Below are 18,993 nucleotides of genomic sequence, written 5' to 3' on the forward strand. Positions count from 1 at the left end.
CTGTCTTCATGCAGGACGACAATAAAAAGGAACAGTGGCTGGACTGGGGTGTTGGGTTACAAGCTCAGAACTGAGCTTTCTGTATTTCCCTAGTGATGACTAGAGTTCACTCGTCATCCACCTCCTGTTACTTTTAATTGGGGCAATAAAGGAAGAAACAAGGATGACTCAAGGACTTTGTATATTCTTAGATGCTATAAGAGGAAATATGCTCTGTCTCCATGTGTCACAAGCAACTGGTTGCCTGAAACACGGGTCTGAGACCACTCAGGTGCTCAAACTCAAGAATTCTGTGAAGGCAATAGCCATGGAAAAGAGAAGGTCTGGGGAGGGAAGGGGACTGTAAATACATAATAAGGCAAGAAAGAGGTGGTTTAAAAATTAGTAGGCAGTTGGAAAATTAAAATCTGTGCTTGGGGTTTATTAATAGTACTAAAGGTAATTTTAAAAGTCCCACATATAAGTTGTTTACTATCAAAAAAGGATGACACTTGGCTCAGATGGCTTCAATCTGTGTTTCCTGAAATACATGCAAATATAAAGACCCCCTTGCAACTTCCAGGAACAAGATCAACTTACCTAAGTTTAAAAAAAAAATTAAACAAAAAGTCAACATGACCACCCTTAGGGGCAAAATAGAAAATCTTTGTAATTATTATTCAGAAGTGTGACTTTAGACCTGCCGACATAGAGATTGACCTAAACAGATGAACATTTAGTGTAAAGCTTGTCAAACCATTCCCTCAGTGCATCCTTAACAGCAGAGGAGTAAATGTATCATCTGAGGAAGGGGTGGGGTGGGGGTGGGGGGGGTGCTGCAGCTGGAAGCAGTTTGCTATGGGCACAAGACTGCCTGTCCTAGCTTAAAAATTCATGCTCCATATTTGTGTTTAATACAGAAATGTTTCTTAATACCTAAAAGTTTCCCTTAAATTGTTGAGCCAAAGTCATATTGTATTTCTCCTTTGGCACTGGGAACATTGGCCTACTGCTGTGTGTACCTTCAGGGCTTCCTGTATTACATGAAGAGATTAGTGTTACACTAACTTCTTTGATCATCGTGCCATTTTTCAGCTCCAGAGAAATCACTGGGGCACTTGGCCAGAAAGTCATCCTTACTGGTTACTGCCACTTGGGACTCCTATAACTTCTACTAATTTTGGCATATGCTGGAAGACTGAGTGAATAAAGTGGCAATGAGTGAGGAGCTAAGGAGTTTTCATAAACATATACGCATTATTATTATTAACATCAAGTAAGAAAATCATAACTTAACAGAATGGTTATCCTTCTATACACTAGCTTTCTATAGGCAGGAATATCTATATTCTAGCAAAGATACGTGTTTTCAGAGAAAAATTCCAATGATGAAGGCAAAACCTTTGGTTAGAATGGACCAGTCCCATTTTATACAAGTGTGGGAACTGTGCTCTGCCCCTCTAGGACTCTTCACAGCACATTTTAGCTCTAGTATTCTGAGGAACCCACAACTACACTAGAATATACCACCCAGTTCTCTCACACTCTCCCTGGACTACTCTCCTGATGCCAAACGTGTTGCTTTCAGAAAACTACTCTCCTGTATCTAGGATTTATCAGATTTAATTAGTAGGAACTAATATATTTTTAGTTTTCAAGTTTAAAATTTCATTAGCCTCATGGTATAAAATGATTTTGCTGTGTCATCCATTCTAGAACTTCAAAATTGTACACATTGGGTTTACTTTCAATAAAGAATATTTAAATTAATAACACATAATCAATTAGGAGGGCATTTCTTTACAAAGATCTTGATGTGTTTGGCTTACCTGAACCAGTGTTTGCCCTTCAGCTCTTGAATTCCTCACCAGGTGGTTATTAGTTGATCCTACGAATGAATGCTGTGGTCTGTTATCTGCTTTACTCAAGTTCTGGCTGTTGTGGAAACTCCCTGCTTCCTGGTATCCACTGTCGGAATAAGAATTCATTTGTGTTGAACTTCTTGAGTTACCCAAAGATCCTGCAGGAATGAAACCAGCAGGAAATGCCTTTATTTTACATTTCTGATGCTCATTTTCAAAATGGAAGCATTAAAAGTAAATCTAATACTTAAAAGATAATACAACAGACCCTCACTTTCATGGAGAGACGTCTGTTCTGGTGAGTAGAGGGTCCCTGGTTCTGGCTCTGTCCTGATGAAATAGTTGTTGGGGTGGACAGTGTCAGAAACTCTAGGTTTGTTTACACCAGTATTTGGCACATCTGTAAGAAGATAAGTTTAATCAGCTGAAATGAATGACATTATATAAAAATTTGCTAAAAAAAAAAAAAGGTTCAGGTATTTGTTAGCAACGTCAGATAATCTTAATACAAGACTATCAACTCAAGACTTCATACAAGTTAATATAAGACTATTTTCACCTTAAACCACAGTCATTTTGACTCTTTTCTATAGAAAAGTATTGCATATACTCAGTTTGTTACTATGTTTTGCTAAATTTCATGAGTATTTGTCATCCTGATTACCAGCTACAAATTAACTCACATGCTGCATTTAATTAAAATCTGAAAACTGACCTTGTTCTCCCTTGGAAAACTCACCTCCTGGGTGACTTCCTCCAAGAGGATCAACAAACTGAGTGAGAATGATGCTATTTAAACAAAAGATCTTCCATATGTCAAACTTTTGAAATGAAAACTTGCATGATGTCCACATTATTGAGCTTGGTGATGAAACTCTGGAAGCCAGGGCTAGCTTTTTATGTCAAATTTCATATGGACTAAAATAAAAAAAACTTTGCACAGTTTTCAGAACTGTCAACAATGGAAAGTTTAATTTCTTATCGATTTGCTTCTTTTATGCTTTTAGTCTTTTTCCAAATGAATACAGACAAATTTAACCTCATTACTGTTTTCTCTAGTCAAATCTCTTTTGCCTATTATCTTGTTTTATTTTCAACTATATCATTTTGCCATCTTGAACTTAAAAAACAAAACTATTTATCTTCTTCTTCTTCCCAATTCCAACTTCCTTTTTATGTTATAAATTTAGGTGGTGTAGATTAAACTGCATTTTATTCAACTCCATTCGAATATGTTCTTGTTTCTCTATTATCTTCAAAATATATTTGCCCAAATTCTGATGACAAGTCTTTCTTTCCTCAGATTTAACCCTCATGTTGCTAACAAACATTTTTTTTCGGAATGCTGCTTCACTCTCACTTTATAAACTGAATCTGTATCATATTCTGAGTATAACACACAGTCCTAAGGAGGATTGAAATTTGTTCTTGGAAGAAAAGCTTTAACAAATGTAGACAGCATATTAAAAAGCAGAGACATTACTTTGCTGACAAGGATCCACACAGTCAAAGCTATGGTTTCTCCAGTAGTCATGTATGGATGTGAGAATTAGACTATAAAGAAAGCTGAATGACGAAGAACTGATATGCTTTTGAACTGTGGTGCTGAAGGAGACTCCTGAGAGTCTATTGGGCTACAAGGAGATCAAACCAATCCATCTTAAAGGAAATCAATCCTGAATATTCATTGGAAGGACTGATGCTAAAGCTCCAATACTCTAACCACCTGATGTGAAGGGGTGCCTCATTGGAAAAGACCCTAGTGCTGGTAAAGATTGAAGGCAGGAGGAGAAAAGGACGACAGAGGATAAGATAGTTGAATGGCATCACTGAATCAGTGGACACGAGTTTTAGCAAGCTCTGGGAGTTGGTGATGGACAAGGAAGCCTGGCGTGCTGCAGTCCATGGGGTTGCAAAGAGTTGGACACAACGAAAGTGAACTGAACTGAAGAATGTGGCTGAGAAAAGACAGTGTATGTATGTGTGTGCATGAACATGTGTTTGTGTTACTGTCTAGGGTTAAGGACCTTAGGAGAAGTTTCCTAGAGGATGTAGTATCTAAGTAGTATCCACTTACCACAGGAGGTCAGCTTGCCCTTTATTTATAGCACTTATCACCATCTCTCCCCACTAGAATAGAAGCTCACAGTGGACAGGGACTTTTGTCTGAGTTGCTTACTGTTGTACCTCAGCGCCTAGGACAGGTGCATAGCACTCAGCAGGTACTCAGTAAGTGCTTACTGAGCAAACAAATTCCCAGAAAGAATAGCGGCTTCTCTTTACTGAGTATTGATTCACACCTGGCATTGTGCTGTAACTTGTGTTCAACAAGGTTTGTCTATGTAAAGCAAGGGCTTCCCTAGTGGCTCAGATGGTAAAGAATCTGCCTGCAATGTGGGAGACCTGGGTTTGATTAGGGTTAGGGTTGGGAATATCCCCTAGTGAAGAGAACGGCATTCTGGCCTGGAGAATTCAGGCATTCTGGCCTGGAGAATTCCATGGACAGATAAGCCTGGCAAGCTACAGTCCATGGGGTCACAGAGAGTCAGACATGACTGAGCACCTTTCACTCACTCCTGTAAAGCAAAGTATAACTTTTAGGTATTGCTGATCAAGCTAGTTTGAAAAGTGAAAACAGGGTTTATAGGCAAACTGGGAATCCTACATTCTAATCCTTTAACTTGATGTCAGATTCAATCCAAGGTTTTGTTTCCTAGCCCCCAGGAAGATTTGCTGACATTCTTAATAATAGGTTTTTGATGAATGTGTCTCCAAAGTTATTATTTGACAGTACACTTTTAGGTAGCAGAGCTCTGTGACAGTTCTGAATTCTTAAGTTTGAAATTTCAATATAGATTTCAGATTGCATGTGGTTCCCCCAGTACATACTGAAACATGCTCTATCTCTCTATCAGGCTAATAATACTGGAGAGTTATCTGCTTCAATTTGCAAGTCTTCTGTTTTTCCACAGTTTTAAACATTCTTACACCGCAATTTGTGAAGGAGTTTTATGAGGAACAAGTAAAATACATAGTTTGCTGGGTTACCAGAGTTTTACAGGGAATAGGATGACTGAGAGAAGCTAAACAAGAGATGAACCTGAAATCAGAGAGCTATGCAGCAATCCACCTTTATTTCATCCAGGAAAGGAACACTGGAAAACCACACATGAAATGGCAACAAACTATAGATATGGAGGAATCACTGGGGTAGCTTCAAGACTTCACATACATTGGGAAATGTGCCATTTTAAAAAAGAAAAAGGTGTTTAGATATTTTCTAGCTTCGGCTTTAGTATAAGATAAAACCTGCGATACCAAAACATCAAAGTTTTTGGCTTGGAAACACTAGGTGGCATGCAGTGTCAGAATGTGAAAAAATTATCACCATGGAAACCAAAACCATTAGAGTTCTGTGTATGTCTCTCTCTTTTTAACCATTAGGGGATATTATTTAAATAAGAAAAGAGTAGGAGACACCCTAAAAATCTGTACTTCAGCAATTTGGTCTCTTTATCCTATGGAATATTTTATTGCAACCCAGGAGACAAGCAATTGTGCTTCTTTTCTAAAAGAAGATATTTAAAATAAATAATCTTAGAGGGATGGAGATGGAGGAGTAGGAAGATCCTGAGCTTAGTTCCTCCTATGGATATACATATACAAAACGGCACCTACATTTAGAACAACCATGACTGAGGATGATCTGAAGACTAGCAAAACAGATTTTTTATAACTGAGGATACAAAGAAAAGACCACACTGAGATGGGCAGGAGGGGCAGAGATGTGGTCTAGTCAGAGCACAAAGCCTCAGTGCAGCCACCCACAGTGGGAGAGATAGTGCAATTGTGGAGGACCCCTGAGGAGCGAGGACCCATGTCAGGTTTCCATCCCAGGGGACCTGCACCAGGAAGATGAGCCCCCATAATGCCTGGCTTTAAAAACCAGTGAAACTTAAGTCTGGGAGAGCCAGAGAGCTGTGGGAAACCAAGAATCTGCCCATAGAGAGCTCACACACAAACTCATTTTCTCCGAGTCCCAGGGCAGAAGCAACAGCTTGAAAAACATTGAAGATATAAGAGAAGGAGATTCACCGACTAACCTGGGGACATTTGCCAGAGGGCAGGGGTCTAGTGGAACTGTCTCCGGTAAGGAAAACACTGACAGATGTCATTTTTTTATTTTTCTTTGCTTCCCCTGGGTGCCCTGTTGCCAGCAGGTGTCGTTTCTGTTACTGTTTTTCTACCTAACAAACACTGTGAGCCTTGCCCAAGTGTTCCTGAGGACCAGCCCTGATCAATCCACCTGGCCCCACTGGCCCCTTTAAAGCGTTTCTCACTCTGCCCCCCCAGTGGGTGACCCGAGCCAGCACCAGCACACCTCCAATTCGGCTTCCACTCCAGGGAACTAGCCCAGCATACCAGTGTGTCTGCAACGGCTCCAGCTGGGACCTACAGCCAGTTGTGGGTGGACCAGCCCCACCCACACATCAGTGTGCCTGCAGCAACTGGGGAAAAACCTCTCCGCTAGCTGAACCAAGGAGTCACCAATCTACCAGAGTGCCCATAGCAATCATGGTCCAACCACATGAAGTAAAGGCAGCCCACATAGAGGGTATTCCTGGAGATCCTGGCTCTTGTGACTAGAAGGGATTGAGCCATTGGACCTCAGAGGAGACTTTCTTTACGAGACCACTCTTTTAAGACTAGGAGAAATAGTTGATATACCTAATGCATAGTAACAAATACAAGAGAGTTAGATAAAACAAGGAGACAAAGGAATAGCTTCTAAATGGAAAAAAAAAAAAAAAAGACAAAATCTCAGAAAAAAGGTAAAACAAGATGGAGATAAACAACTTAGTAGATAAAGAGTTCCAAATAATGGTCATAAACATGCTCACCAAACTAGGATGAAGAATGGATAAATTCAGGGAAAACTTCAAAAAAGAGAGAAAATATAAAAAAAGAACCATCAGAAGTGAAGAATAAAATGACTGATGTTAAAAATACACTAGAGAAAATCAGCAGATTAGAAGATGAAGAAAAACATTATCAATGATCTGGAAGATAGGATGGTGAAAATCACTCAAAAAGAGAGTAAAAAGAAAAGAAAGAATTTAAAAATGAAGAAAGTTTAAGGAACCTATGCAACAACATTAAGTATACTAACATTCACATTACACAGGAGCTGCAGAAGAAGAGAGACAGAAAAGACAAGAAAAGCCATCTGAAGAAATAATGACTGAAAGCTCCCTAACCTGCAGAAGGAAACAAACACCCAGGTGCAGGGAGCACTAAGTCCCAAATAAGATGAACACAAAGAGATCCATACTAAGACATATGATTACATGGCTAAGATAAAGAAAGAAAAACAAAAAAATCACATACAAAGGTTAATATGCCATAAGGCTATTAGCTGATTTTTCAGCAGAAAGTTCACAGGCCAGAAAGGAGTGGCATGATATAAAATACTAAAAGGAAAAACTCACAAACAAGAATATACTACCTGGCAAGATTATCATTCAGAATTGAGAGATAAAGGGTTTCCCAAATAAGCCAAAGATAAAGAACTTCATGATCACTAAACTGTTTTTTTTTAAAAATGTTGAAAGGACTTTTTTAAATGGAAAAGAAAATGCCATAACTAGAAACAAAAAAATAATGAAGGAAAAATTGCATTCGTAAAGGAAAACATATAGTAAAAGTAGTAGATCAATCAACTAAAAAGTTAGTATGAAGGTTAAAGGACAAAAGTAGTAAAATCATCTATATCTAAAATAATGAGTTAAGTAAAACACAAAATAAAAATATGACCTCAGAAACAAAGTATTCAGGGAGGGGAGTAAAAAATGTAGTGCCTTTTAGAATATGCACAAACTGAAGTGACCATCAACTTGTAATAGAATGCTATATTCACAGGTTGTTGTATATAAAACTCATGGTAACCACAAACCAAAAACCCATAACACATACACAAAAAAGAAAGAAAAAGAAACATAAACATTACACTAAAGGAAGCCATCAAATCACAAGTGAGACTGAGAAGAAGGAACAGAGAACTATAAAAAACAACCAGAAAACAATGAACAATGGATATAAGTATATGCCTATCAATAATCACCCTTAATGGAAACAGACAAGAACAAAAGACACAGGGTGGCAGAATGGATGAAAAAACAAGATCCATATATATGCTGCCTATAAGAGACATGCTTCAGATCCAACGACACACAAGTGAAGGGATGAAAAAGATACTCCATGCAAACAGAAATGAAAAGGAAGCCGGGGTAGAAAAATAAACTTTAAAATATAAACTGTAACAAGAGAGAAAGAAGGGCATTACATAATGATAAAGGGGTCAGTCCAACAAGAGGATATAACACTTGTAAACATCTGTGCACTCAACACAGGAGGACCTAATACATAAAGGGAGATATTGACAGCAATATAGTAATAAGTGACTTTAACACCACACTTACTTCAATGGACAGATGAACCAGACAGAAAATCAATAAGGGAACATGACTTTAAATAATAGATTAGATCAGACAGACCTAATAAATATATATACAGAACATTCCAGCACCCTAAAATGGCAGAGTACACATTCTTTTCTAAGGCACACAGAACATTCTCCAGGATGGATCACGTTAGGCTGCAAAAAAAGTCTCAATAAATTTAAGAAGACCGAAATCATATCAAGCATCTTTTCTGATCACATGAAACTAGAAATCTAGCAAAAACACAAACATCTAAAGGCCAAACAACATGCAACTAAAAAACCAATGGGTCAAAGAAGAAATCAAATTAGAAATTAAAAAATACTTCTGAGACACAACAAAGTGGAAACAAAATACTCCAAACTCTACAGGACTAGGCAAAATCCATTCTAAGAGGGAAGTTTACAGTGATACAGGACTACCTCAGGAAATAAGAACATTCTCAAATAAATAATCTAACCTTACATCTAAAGGAACTGGAAAAAGAACAAAGCCTAGAAGTCAGCAGAAGGAAGGAAATAATAAAGACTGGAGCAGAAATAAATAGTAAAAGCAATAGAAGAGATCAATGAAACTAAGACCCGGTTCTTTGAAAAGACAAACGAAATTGATAAACTTTTGGCTATACTCATCAAGAAAAACAGAGAGAGGACTCAAATAAAATTAGAAATGAAATACAAGTTACAACTAACATCATAGAAATTCAGAGGATTTTAAGAGATTACTACAAACAGTTACATGCTAACAAATTAGACAAACCGGTGGCCACAATAGCTCAGTTGGGAGAATGCTAGCCTGAAGATCTGAAGGTCCCTGGTTCAGTCCTAGTTTTTGGCAACTATTTCTGACCCTTTGGGCTTCCCTCGTGGCTCAGATGGTAGAGAGTCTGCCTGCAGTGCGGGAGACTCGGGTTTGATTCCTGGGTTGGGAAGTTCCCCTGGAGAAGGAAATGGCAACCCACTCCAGTATTCTTGCCTGAAAAATTCCATGGACAGAAGAGCCTGGCAGGTTACAGTCCATGGGGTTGCAAAGAGTCAGAGATGACTGGCAGGCTACAGTCCATAAATCAGACAAGCTAGAAGATGTGGATAAACTCCCAGAAACACTAAATCTTCCAGGACTGAATCAGGAAGAAAAAAAATATGAGCAGATTAATCACTAGTAATGAAATTAAATCAGTAATCAAAAACTCCCAACAAACAAAAACCCAGGCCCAGACTGGCTTCACAGGTGAATTCTATCAAATACTTAAAGAAAAGTTAAGACTTATTCTTCTTAAACTACTCCAAAACCTTTGTGGTTATATGGTCAACTAATTTACTACAAAGAAGCCAACATTATGCAGCAGGGGAAAGGCAGTCACTTCAATAAATGCTGTTAGAAAAACTGAACTGCTGCTGCTGCTGCTGCTGCTAAGTCGCTTCAGTCGTGTCCGACTCTGTGCGACCCCAGAGACGGCAGCCCACCAGGCTTCCCCGTTCCTGGGATTCTCCAGGCAAGAACACTGGAGTGGGTTGCCATTTCCTTCTCCAATGTATGAAAGTGAAAAGTGAAAGTGAAGTCGCTCAGTCGTGTCTGACTCTAGCGACCCCATGGACTGTAGCCCACCAGGCTCCTCCATCCATGGGATTTTCCAGGCAAAAGTACTGGAGTAGGATGCCATTGCCTTCTCCGAGAAAAACTGAACAATTACATGCAAAAGACCAAAACTGGGTCACTTTTTTTTTTTAATAGCACATACAAAAAAATAAAGTCAAAATGGATTACAGACTTAAATGTTAAGACCTGAAACCATTAAGCCCTAGAAGAAGACATAGGCAGTATGCTCTTTGACAACAAACAGTCTTATTAATATTTTTTTGGATCAACCTCCCCAGGCAAAGACAAAAAAAGCAAAAGTAAATAAGACTATATCAAACTAAAAAGCTTTTATACATCAACAAAATAAAAAAGCAGCCTACTGAATGGGAAAAAATATCTCCAAGTGATATATCTGTTAGGGGGTCAATATTCAAAATATACAAAGAACTCATACAAATGGACACCAAAAATCCCCCATAGTTCAATTTAAAAATGGGCAGAGGATCTGAAGAAACATTTTTATAAGGAAGACATACAGATGATCAATAGACACAAGAAAAGATGCTCAACTTCACTAATCATATGGAAATATAAATCAAAACTACAATGAGATATCATCTCATACCCTCAGAAGTTATTATCAAAAAGACAAAAATCAGGTGTTAACAATGATGTGGAAAAAAGGGAATCTTCATGTAGTGTTAGTGGGATTGTAAATTGGTACAGCCATGATGGAGGCTTCTCAAAATAGTAAAAACAGAACTACCATATGATCCAGCAATTCCACTTCTGGATATTTACCTGAAGACAGTGAAACCATTAATTTGAAAAGATACATACACTTGTATTTTCACTGCACCATTATTTATAATAGCCAAGATATACAAACAGCTTAAGTGTCCACCAGCGGATGAATTGACTAACGATGTGGTATTCCATTGTGTACTGCCCATCCATTAAAAATGCAATTTTGTCATTTGCCACAACATGGATACAGTATCATGCTAAGTGAAATAAGTTAAAGAATGACAAATACCATATGATTTTATTTATTTCTGGAATCTAAAATACAAAACAAAACTGGACTTATAGATACAGAGAAAAAACTAACTGTCAAGGGGTGAGGGCTTACGGGGTAGTTGGCAAACTGGTGAAAGGGCTTAAGAGGTACAAACTTTCAGTTATAAAATAAGTAAGTCATGAGGATGTAATGTACAACATAGAGAATATAATCAACAACATTCTGGTAACTCTACAGTGACAGACGGTTACTAGACTTAAAATTACCCCCAAGTAATATAATCATCTACCCTCTAAATGTTAGTATCTATCTTATATTTTTATTATTTATTTACTTTCAGCCATGCAGGATCTTAGTTTCCCAACCAGGGATCAAACCCATGCCCCCTGAAGTGGAAGCATGGAGTCTTAATCACTGGACTGCCAGGAAAGCCTGTTTTTTTTAAGTGAAATGCTTCAGAAAATAGAATATGGAAAAGGACACAGACGTTAATTGTTTTTCAGTCAGTAAGTTGTGTCCAACTCTTTGCAACTCCATGGACTGCAGCGTGCCCAGGTTCCTCTGTCTCTACCGTCTCTCAGAGTTTGCTCAAATTTATGTCCATTGAGTCAGTGATGCTATCTAACCATCTCATCCTCTGCCACCCCCTTCTCCTTTTGCCTTCAATCTTTCCCAGCATCAGGGTCTTTCCTAATAAGTCAGCTCTTTGCATCAAATGGTCAAAGTACTGGAACATTAAAATATTAAATTCATATATGCCAAAAATCTAATTTGAAGACCTAAATAACTGGGTTTAGAGCACAGCGTACATACTCTGTGCTTTACATTTCAGTAAATATAATACAAAATTCTACAAAATTGGTAAAATGTTCATTTAATATGAATTGTAAAATAACCAAATTCTATACTATGAATAAGGTCTTCAATCATTTTTCTTGTGGTGTTGGAGAAGACTCTTGAGAGTCCCTTGGACTGCAAGGAGATCCAACCAGTCCATTCTGAAGATCAGCCCTGGGATTTCTTTGGAAGGAATGATGCTAAAGCTGAAACTCCAGTACTTTTGGCCACCTCATGCAAAGAGTTGACTCATTGGAGAAGACTCTGATGCTGGGAGGGACTGGGGGCAAGAGGAGAAGGGGACGACAGAGGATGAGATGGCTGGATGGCATTACTGACTCGATGGACGTGAGTCTGAGTAAACTCCGGGAGTTGGTGATGGACAGGGAGGCCTGGCGTGCTGCGATTCATGGGGTCGCAAAGAGTTGGACACGACTGAGCGACTGATCTGATCTGATCTGATAGTAGAGTTCAATTACAATGTATATCTGTGAAGAGAAAAAGACACTGAAATCTCTTCCGAATCATTAAAAGAAAATTAAAACTGTTTTTCAAAATAGTTTTGCTATTATTTACTGCTTCTTTGAAAATTTATAATCCACCAATTACATACAGACACATAAATGTATGTACACAAAGCCACTATACCTCAGGTAAACAAAAGGGTCATTTCTGAATTACTAAAGCATTCCTTACTGTAGTATGGCATGTCACAATGACTAATTATGCATTATTTACACAATCTTTCAAAAGAATGTCTTTTAAAAACATCTGCTATGTGGAATGGAAGCAGATACTAGTCAAATTTATCAGAGAAACCCACAGAGACTTACATGATGGGGTTAATCATTTCATGATTAACGCTCTAAACTATAATTTAAAAGTTGGTATGTTGTGATTTAGTACAATCAGAACATGAAATTAAGACATTTTTATGAGTAAAAATGGCAAAGTATGAATGCTACTTCTTTAATCTGTGTAAATATGAGTTTACATCTGTGTAAACATGTGTTACCTTTCCTTAAAAAAAAAAATCATAAACATGTTTTCTGGGACACCAGAAATATACTTCAGGACATTTTCAAGCACAAATTAGCATCTTCCAAGAAAATGAATGTCTATAAATATAGAATTTGAAAAAGCTTCAAAGTAGAATGAAGTAATCTCCATCTGTGATTAGGAGTAGGGGATTTGTGGAAGCATGGTCCTTCTTGTCTGCTACATTTCATCTGAATGCCTGAGTATTACTCAAAAAAGGGCAATTAATTAGAAAAAGTACAAGGCTGCGGCTAAGAAAAATATATGTGTTAAGGGACAATAATGTTGTGGGCCTATTGAAAATGTTATATTATCCACCCCATTAAGCTCATAGTAAAAGATGAAATACAAAGTGGATTATTTTATCTTTTCTGTGATGTATCTCCCCGATACATATTGAATACGCATGAAAATATGCTCAGTAAAAAGTCTAAGACTTCTTTAAAGAACTTGAAATTCTGAAAATGCCTCTGCTTTGTTAATCTATGTGTCTGTTTATGTTATATGAAATGACAGAGGTCTATACTGTGTGTAAAATCACCATGGCAACAGAAACCTAGAGATCAGTAGTAAGGAGACTCAGCACGTACAACCCTGTAACTAGTCTTTCACAAACCAGCATGCTGTAACTTTATGCCACATTCTCCTTGTCCTGAGTTGCTACAGCATTTACGGGTGTGCCCTTTCATAAAAAGTAGTGTAGTGTGAGTTCTGGCAGGGCTCTTAGGATGGTAACAGCACGCAATGTTAAGGCAGATGATACTTTCTTTGTTAAGGGAACTGGGCATGTGACATTTTTTCCAACTCTGGCCTAGAAGCCAGTTAAGGCTATTACACACAGGGGCAACACTGTGAAAAATGAGCAGAGTATTTAGTCTTATGGGGACTCAACTTGCTATTTGGCATTGGGACTCTCACTTTTCATAGGATCAGAGGCTCAGGAGGGAGTCTACTTTCCAGAGAGCTGTTGCAGAAATAGTATTCCAGTGCCTTCAACAGCTAAGAAGTAAAACTCTCAGCCAAATTCTGGAAGGGCACCTGGAAAATGGTCCCCCAAAGACTTGACCTCTTCAGTAGCTTCCCTGATGTACAAGATTAATTTCTATAGAAGGAAGCCTTATTACTGGAGACAATGAGAACACTGGCAAATCCTGATTCAGACTGAATATGTAAATAGGGTGACGGAAGCATGAAGCATAAGAATGTTCTTTAATCCACATAAGACATAGATGGATATTGACTGATATTTTAAGAATATTATACATATTTGGAGTTTGTTGACAACTATAAACTATTATACACATATGATATCCTTTAAAAGTTGGGTTTTCATGGAAGTAAAAACTTAGAAGAATGAATAGAAGACCATGTTTTATGAAGCTATTTCTAGTCTGGTTCTCTTGAGTATATCTAAATTCTTGAGTCTTATGCATGCTCATACTTTCTTTTAAATATTAGTAAGACAATGGTCCTAAAGTTTTTACTCATCCAGAAAACACTGTGTTAAAAGCCTTGGAAAACAGAAACCATATTAACAAAGTACCTTCTAGTTCACTTTAAACCTCGCTCTAAACATCAACTAGTCTGCCTTAAAATCCATTGTAAAAGCTCATCTACCTGAATTCAGTCTCATAGTTTAAGCAAACTTCATATCTGTATAGATTGGTATGAAGTACTCTGATTTCTACAATGACAAATCTGAAAAATAATTCTGCTTTGTATGTCATCAGAGAGAGCTCTTGTTCAAAAACACTTTAAAATTCCTGAATTCTGTCCAGGGATTCAAAATGATTAAAACTAATTTTTAGGAAAAAAAGAGAGGAATTTCTACAAGTAATGGAAATTAAGATGAGTGTTTATTAAGTGGTTTCAGTCTGGGTACTAATAAAAATACAGGTGTTACACCTATCATAAAAATTTATACTCTTTTATCTACAAAAGAAAAATTACAGAAACAGTAAGTTTAGAAATATAAAGATGAAAAGAAGCAGACCCCACTATGAAGTGTCCAAGTTTAACAGGTGATTGTTCATGAAAGGCCAGGGGGCTCACTTCCTAATGAGAAAAGCTGAGAAAAGAATAAGGGATTTGCTGTCATGTAAAAAGTGTGGTGGTGGTAGTTTAGTTGCTAAGTGATTGACTCTTTGCGACCCATGGACCGTGGCCCACCAGGCTCCTCTGTTCATTGGATTTTCCAGGCAAGAATACTGGAGTGTCTATCAACCTAGTGGGGTGGGATGGGGAGGGAGATGGGAGGGAGGTTCAAAAGGAAGGGGATGTATCTATACCTATGGCTGATTCATGTTGAGGTTTGACAGAAAACAGCAAAATTCTGTAAAGCAATTATCCTTAATAAAAAATAAATTAATTTAAATAAAAAACAACACTGGTAACAACCCAATTGCCCATCAACAAGAAAAGGAACAAATTAACTGTGGCATATTCATGCAATTCAATGGTGAAAATGAGTGAACTACAAGTGATCAGCATGGATAAATAACAAAAATAATCTGAGCAATAAAGGCAAGTTAAAGAAGATCATTTAAAAAAAAAAAAAAAGAATACTGGAATGGGTTGCCATTTCCTTCTCTAGGGGATCTTCCCCACCCAGGGATCGAACCCTGTTTGGCTGGCAGATTCTACCATTAGCCACCTGGGAAGCTGTAAAGTGAAATCTATGGAAAATAAGTGCTCAAAAATCACTAAAATAATTTTTCAAAGACAAATTTCATTCTTTTATGGGAAGAAAGGTTATCAAATACATCAATAAAAATATTTGCTAATGGGAGATATGAGATAGACTTCTATTAAAAAACCAAAAAGAATCTTAAAAAATAATCCATATATATTCACCACCAAAAGCAATGAATGGAGTTTGTGAAACTTTTTTTTGTACTTTTCTATTGGATTATCTATTTGGACAAAGATTATCAAGATAAAGCTAAAGGCAGGCTAACTTTGGTATAAAAATGAAATGTGGAGTTATAGATGGTAGCCTTTTTAATGTTTTCCAAAGTAACAATTAAGCTTCCCCAGTGGTTCAGTGGTAAAGAATTCGCCTGCAATATAGGAGCCGCAGGAGACGTGGGCTCGATCCCTGAGTTGGGAAGACACCCTGGAGGAGGGCATGGCAACCCAATCCAGCATTCTTGCCTGGAGAATCCCATGGACAGAGGTGGTGGGTGGACTACAGTCCATGGGGTCACAATGAGTCAGACATGACTGAAGTGACTTAACATGCGCACACACACCAAAGTAACAATTGTAAACTGAGGAATTGCTGCTCAGTGTGTTGAGGAAGTGGTAATGGAAAAAGAGGAGCTTTCTGACTTGACAATTTCTATTTTATTTTAGCTACCTAATAGAATATTTCTTCACATTATCACTAAAAGCATGAGAGAATTTAAATATTTATTTGACATGTTTGAATTAAACATAAAATGTTAAAGGCTAAAACTGGATATTTGATTTTTACATGAAGTACTAACTCAAAATATTTAAGCTTCTCAGGGACATGTTCATACATCATGAATAACTGGCTCGGGAACATTCAGATATACACTGACTAAAGCAAAATGCTAATATTCTTATTTGGTGGCACAAACACCCATGCACAGAGTGACAAATGTGGAGTTCTAAGCTGATGCCCAGCATGCTAGAGGTAATTTTGCTTAATGTTAGCAAAATCTCATCTACGTGGAAACTTAAAGTACCACCCACTGCCTAAGAGCGCATGTCACTGTCTCATAGTTGGTTTTGTTTCTATTAGAAGCTGCCTTCAGAGTATGGCAACACTTGGCAGGCTTTAACATATGTCACTCTGATGTACAGTTTAAACCCCTTTGTTTACAGAATCTATATTTAATTTTTTTAGAAATAAACTTTTAAACACATATAAAAATAGAGAAAACTATAATTAATCACCTCCCAGATTTAATAATTACATTATGCCACACTTCTCATGCTCCATTTATCTTTTCCCTTTCTTCTGTTAGAGAATTTTAAAACAGACCTCTCACATGAGATCATCAGAACTCTCAATACTTCCACTTGTAGCTCTCTAAAACAAGGACTTCAGAAAACTACCATTATTCCATAATGCCGTATAATGAGTTCACATTCAAAATCTTTCTGATGTCTCACAAATGTCTTTCTTCAGTGGCATGCACTAGGCAGGCTAAAACAAGGTTCACGTTTGTGAATTGCTTGTGATTGCATTTGTGATTGTTCTTTAAGTCCTTTAAATCTAAAAAGGATTTCCCATTCCTTCATTTTCATTTTCTTGGTTCACTGCTGGAACCATAGCAATAAACTCACAGGATGTGCCACATGCTGAATTTGTTTGATGGATTTCTCATGGTATCATTTACACAACTTTCAACTACAATTTTTCTTGTAAGCAGAAATTTAGAGATAAAAAGCTTTCCGGTCAAGCTTCTGTGGGTTAGAGTACTTTACGAAAGGTGCCATGTACTTTACATCCTGTCATATCATAACTTTTATATTTGCTCAGATCAATCAGCCAATTCAAGTGGTGGCAGCCTCGTTTGTATTTTCAAGTTTACCACATTCCTTTCTACTAATGCAAGGATCCTCGGCCTTGGTTGCACACCACACAACTTGGTTGCCTGGGGTGGAAGTATAGGGCGCGGAACTTAGAAACTACTGCTGACTGAGTCCTACACTCAGAGATGCCAAGTCACTCAGCCTAAGTTGTGGTCTGAATAGTAGGACTTTTAAAAAATTCACAAGGTAATTCTAATGTGCAGCTAGGATTAAGAACATAGAGGTTTTTGCATACATTAATAATCTTTGCTTGAATCAATGATTTCATTAAGGGTTATAAATTGCTGACTTTCTAATTTTATTGATTTTTTTTCTGTATTTATTACACTGTCTAGGGTTATTGGGTGATCCTGGGGGAAAATACATACAGGACAGGAAGGATAAAATTTTAAATCTTCTCTTTAATTACTAGTAAGTAAATTAACTTAATTATGAGTAAGGCAGTGGGTCTCAAACAGCAGAGTGGAATCACATGGTGTTTAAAGGTGGATCTTAAAAGATCATTGATGTCTGGTTTGCGCCCCACGCTTTAGGACTTGGTCATGTGTAGGAAGGCCTGGGAATAATATTTTAACAACTCCACAGGCAATTTTAATATGCACCAAAGTTTGGGAACCTCTGGAGTGAGGTTGTGAAAAATTCTGAAAGAGATGGGAATACCAGACCACCTGATCTGCCTCCTGAGAAATGTGTATGCAGGTCAGGAAGCAACAGTTAGAACTGGACATGGAACAACAGACTGGTTCCAAATAGGAAAAGGAGTACATCAAGGCTGTATAATGTCACCCTGTTTATTTAACTTATATGCAGAGTACATCATGAGAAACGCTGGACTGGAGGAAGCACAAGCTGGATTCAAGATTGCTGGGAGAAATATCAATAACCTCAGATATGCAGATGATACCACCCTTATGGCAGAAAGTGAAGAGGAACTAAAAAGCCTTTTGATGAAAGTGAAAGTGGAGAGTGAAAAAGTTGGCTTAAAGCTCAACATTCAGAAAACGAAGATCATGGCATCCGGTCCCATCACTTCATGGGAAATAGATGGGGAACCAGTGGAAACAGTGTCAGACTTTATTTTTGGGGGGCTCCAAAATCACTACAGATGGTGACTGCAGCCATGAAATTAAAAGACGCTTACTCCTTGGAAGGAAAGTTATGACCAACCTAGATAGCATATTGAAAAGCAGAGACATTACTTTGCCAACAAAGGTTCGTCTAGCCAAGGCTATGGTTTTTCCTGTGGTCATGTATGGATGTGAGAGTTGGACTGTGAAGAAGGCTGAGCGCCGAAGAATTGATGCTTTTGAACTGTGGTGTTGGAGAAGACTCTTGAGAGTCCCTTGGACTGCAAGGAGATCCAACCAGTCCATTCTGAAGGAGATCAGCCCTGGGATTTCTTTGGAAGGAATGATGCTTAAGCTGAAACTCCAGTACTTTGGCCACCTCATGCGAAGAGTTGACTCATTGGAAAAGACTCTGATGCTGGGAGGGATTAGGGGCAAGAGGAGAAGGGGACGACAGAGGATGAGATGGCTGGATGGCATCACTGACTCGACGGATGTGAGTCTGGGTGAACTCCAGGAGTTGGTGATGGACAGGGAGGCCT

The 18,993-nt window shown here is 38.0% G+C and overlaps 1 protein-coding gene across 20 annotated transcripts in view; it reads right to left on the reverse strand.

The window, feature by feature from the left end:
- The window catches only part of PKP4 (plakophilin 4), a 259,383-nt gene that overhangs the window by 63,507 nt on the left and 176,883 nt on the right, over positions 1–18,993 (reverse strand). For 14 of the 20 annotated variants that reach the window (XM_061437140.1, XM_061437260.1, XM_061437243.1 and 11 more), the window contains 2 exons: positions 2,110–2,241; positions 1,809–1,999 (listed from right to left, as the gene is read on the reverse strand). In XM_061437140.1, the coding sequence (XP_061293124.1) occupies positions 1,809–1,999; positions 2,110–2,241 (323 nt within the window). The remainder of the gene's footprint in view (positions 1–1,808; positions 2,000–2,109; positions 2,242–18,993) is intronic. The other 6 variants (XM_061437200.1, XM_061437181.1, XM_061437208.1 and 3 more) reach the window with 3 other exon arrangements.

Source organism: Bos javanicus, chromosome 2 (genome assembly GCF_032452875.1).
Source record: "Bos javanicus breed banteng chromosome 2, ARS-OSU_banteng_1.0, whole genome shotgun sequence".
In the NCBI taxonomy this organism is placed as follows: domain Eukaryota; kingdom Metazoa; phylum Chordata; class Mammalia; order Artiodactyla; family Bovidae; genus Bos; species Bos javanicus.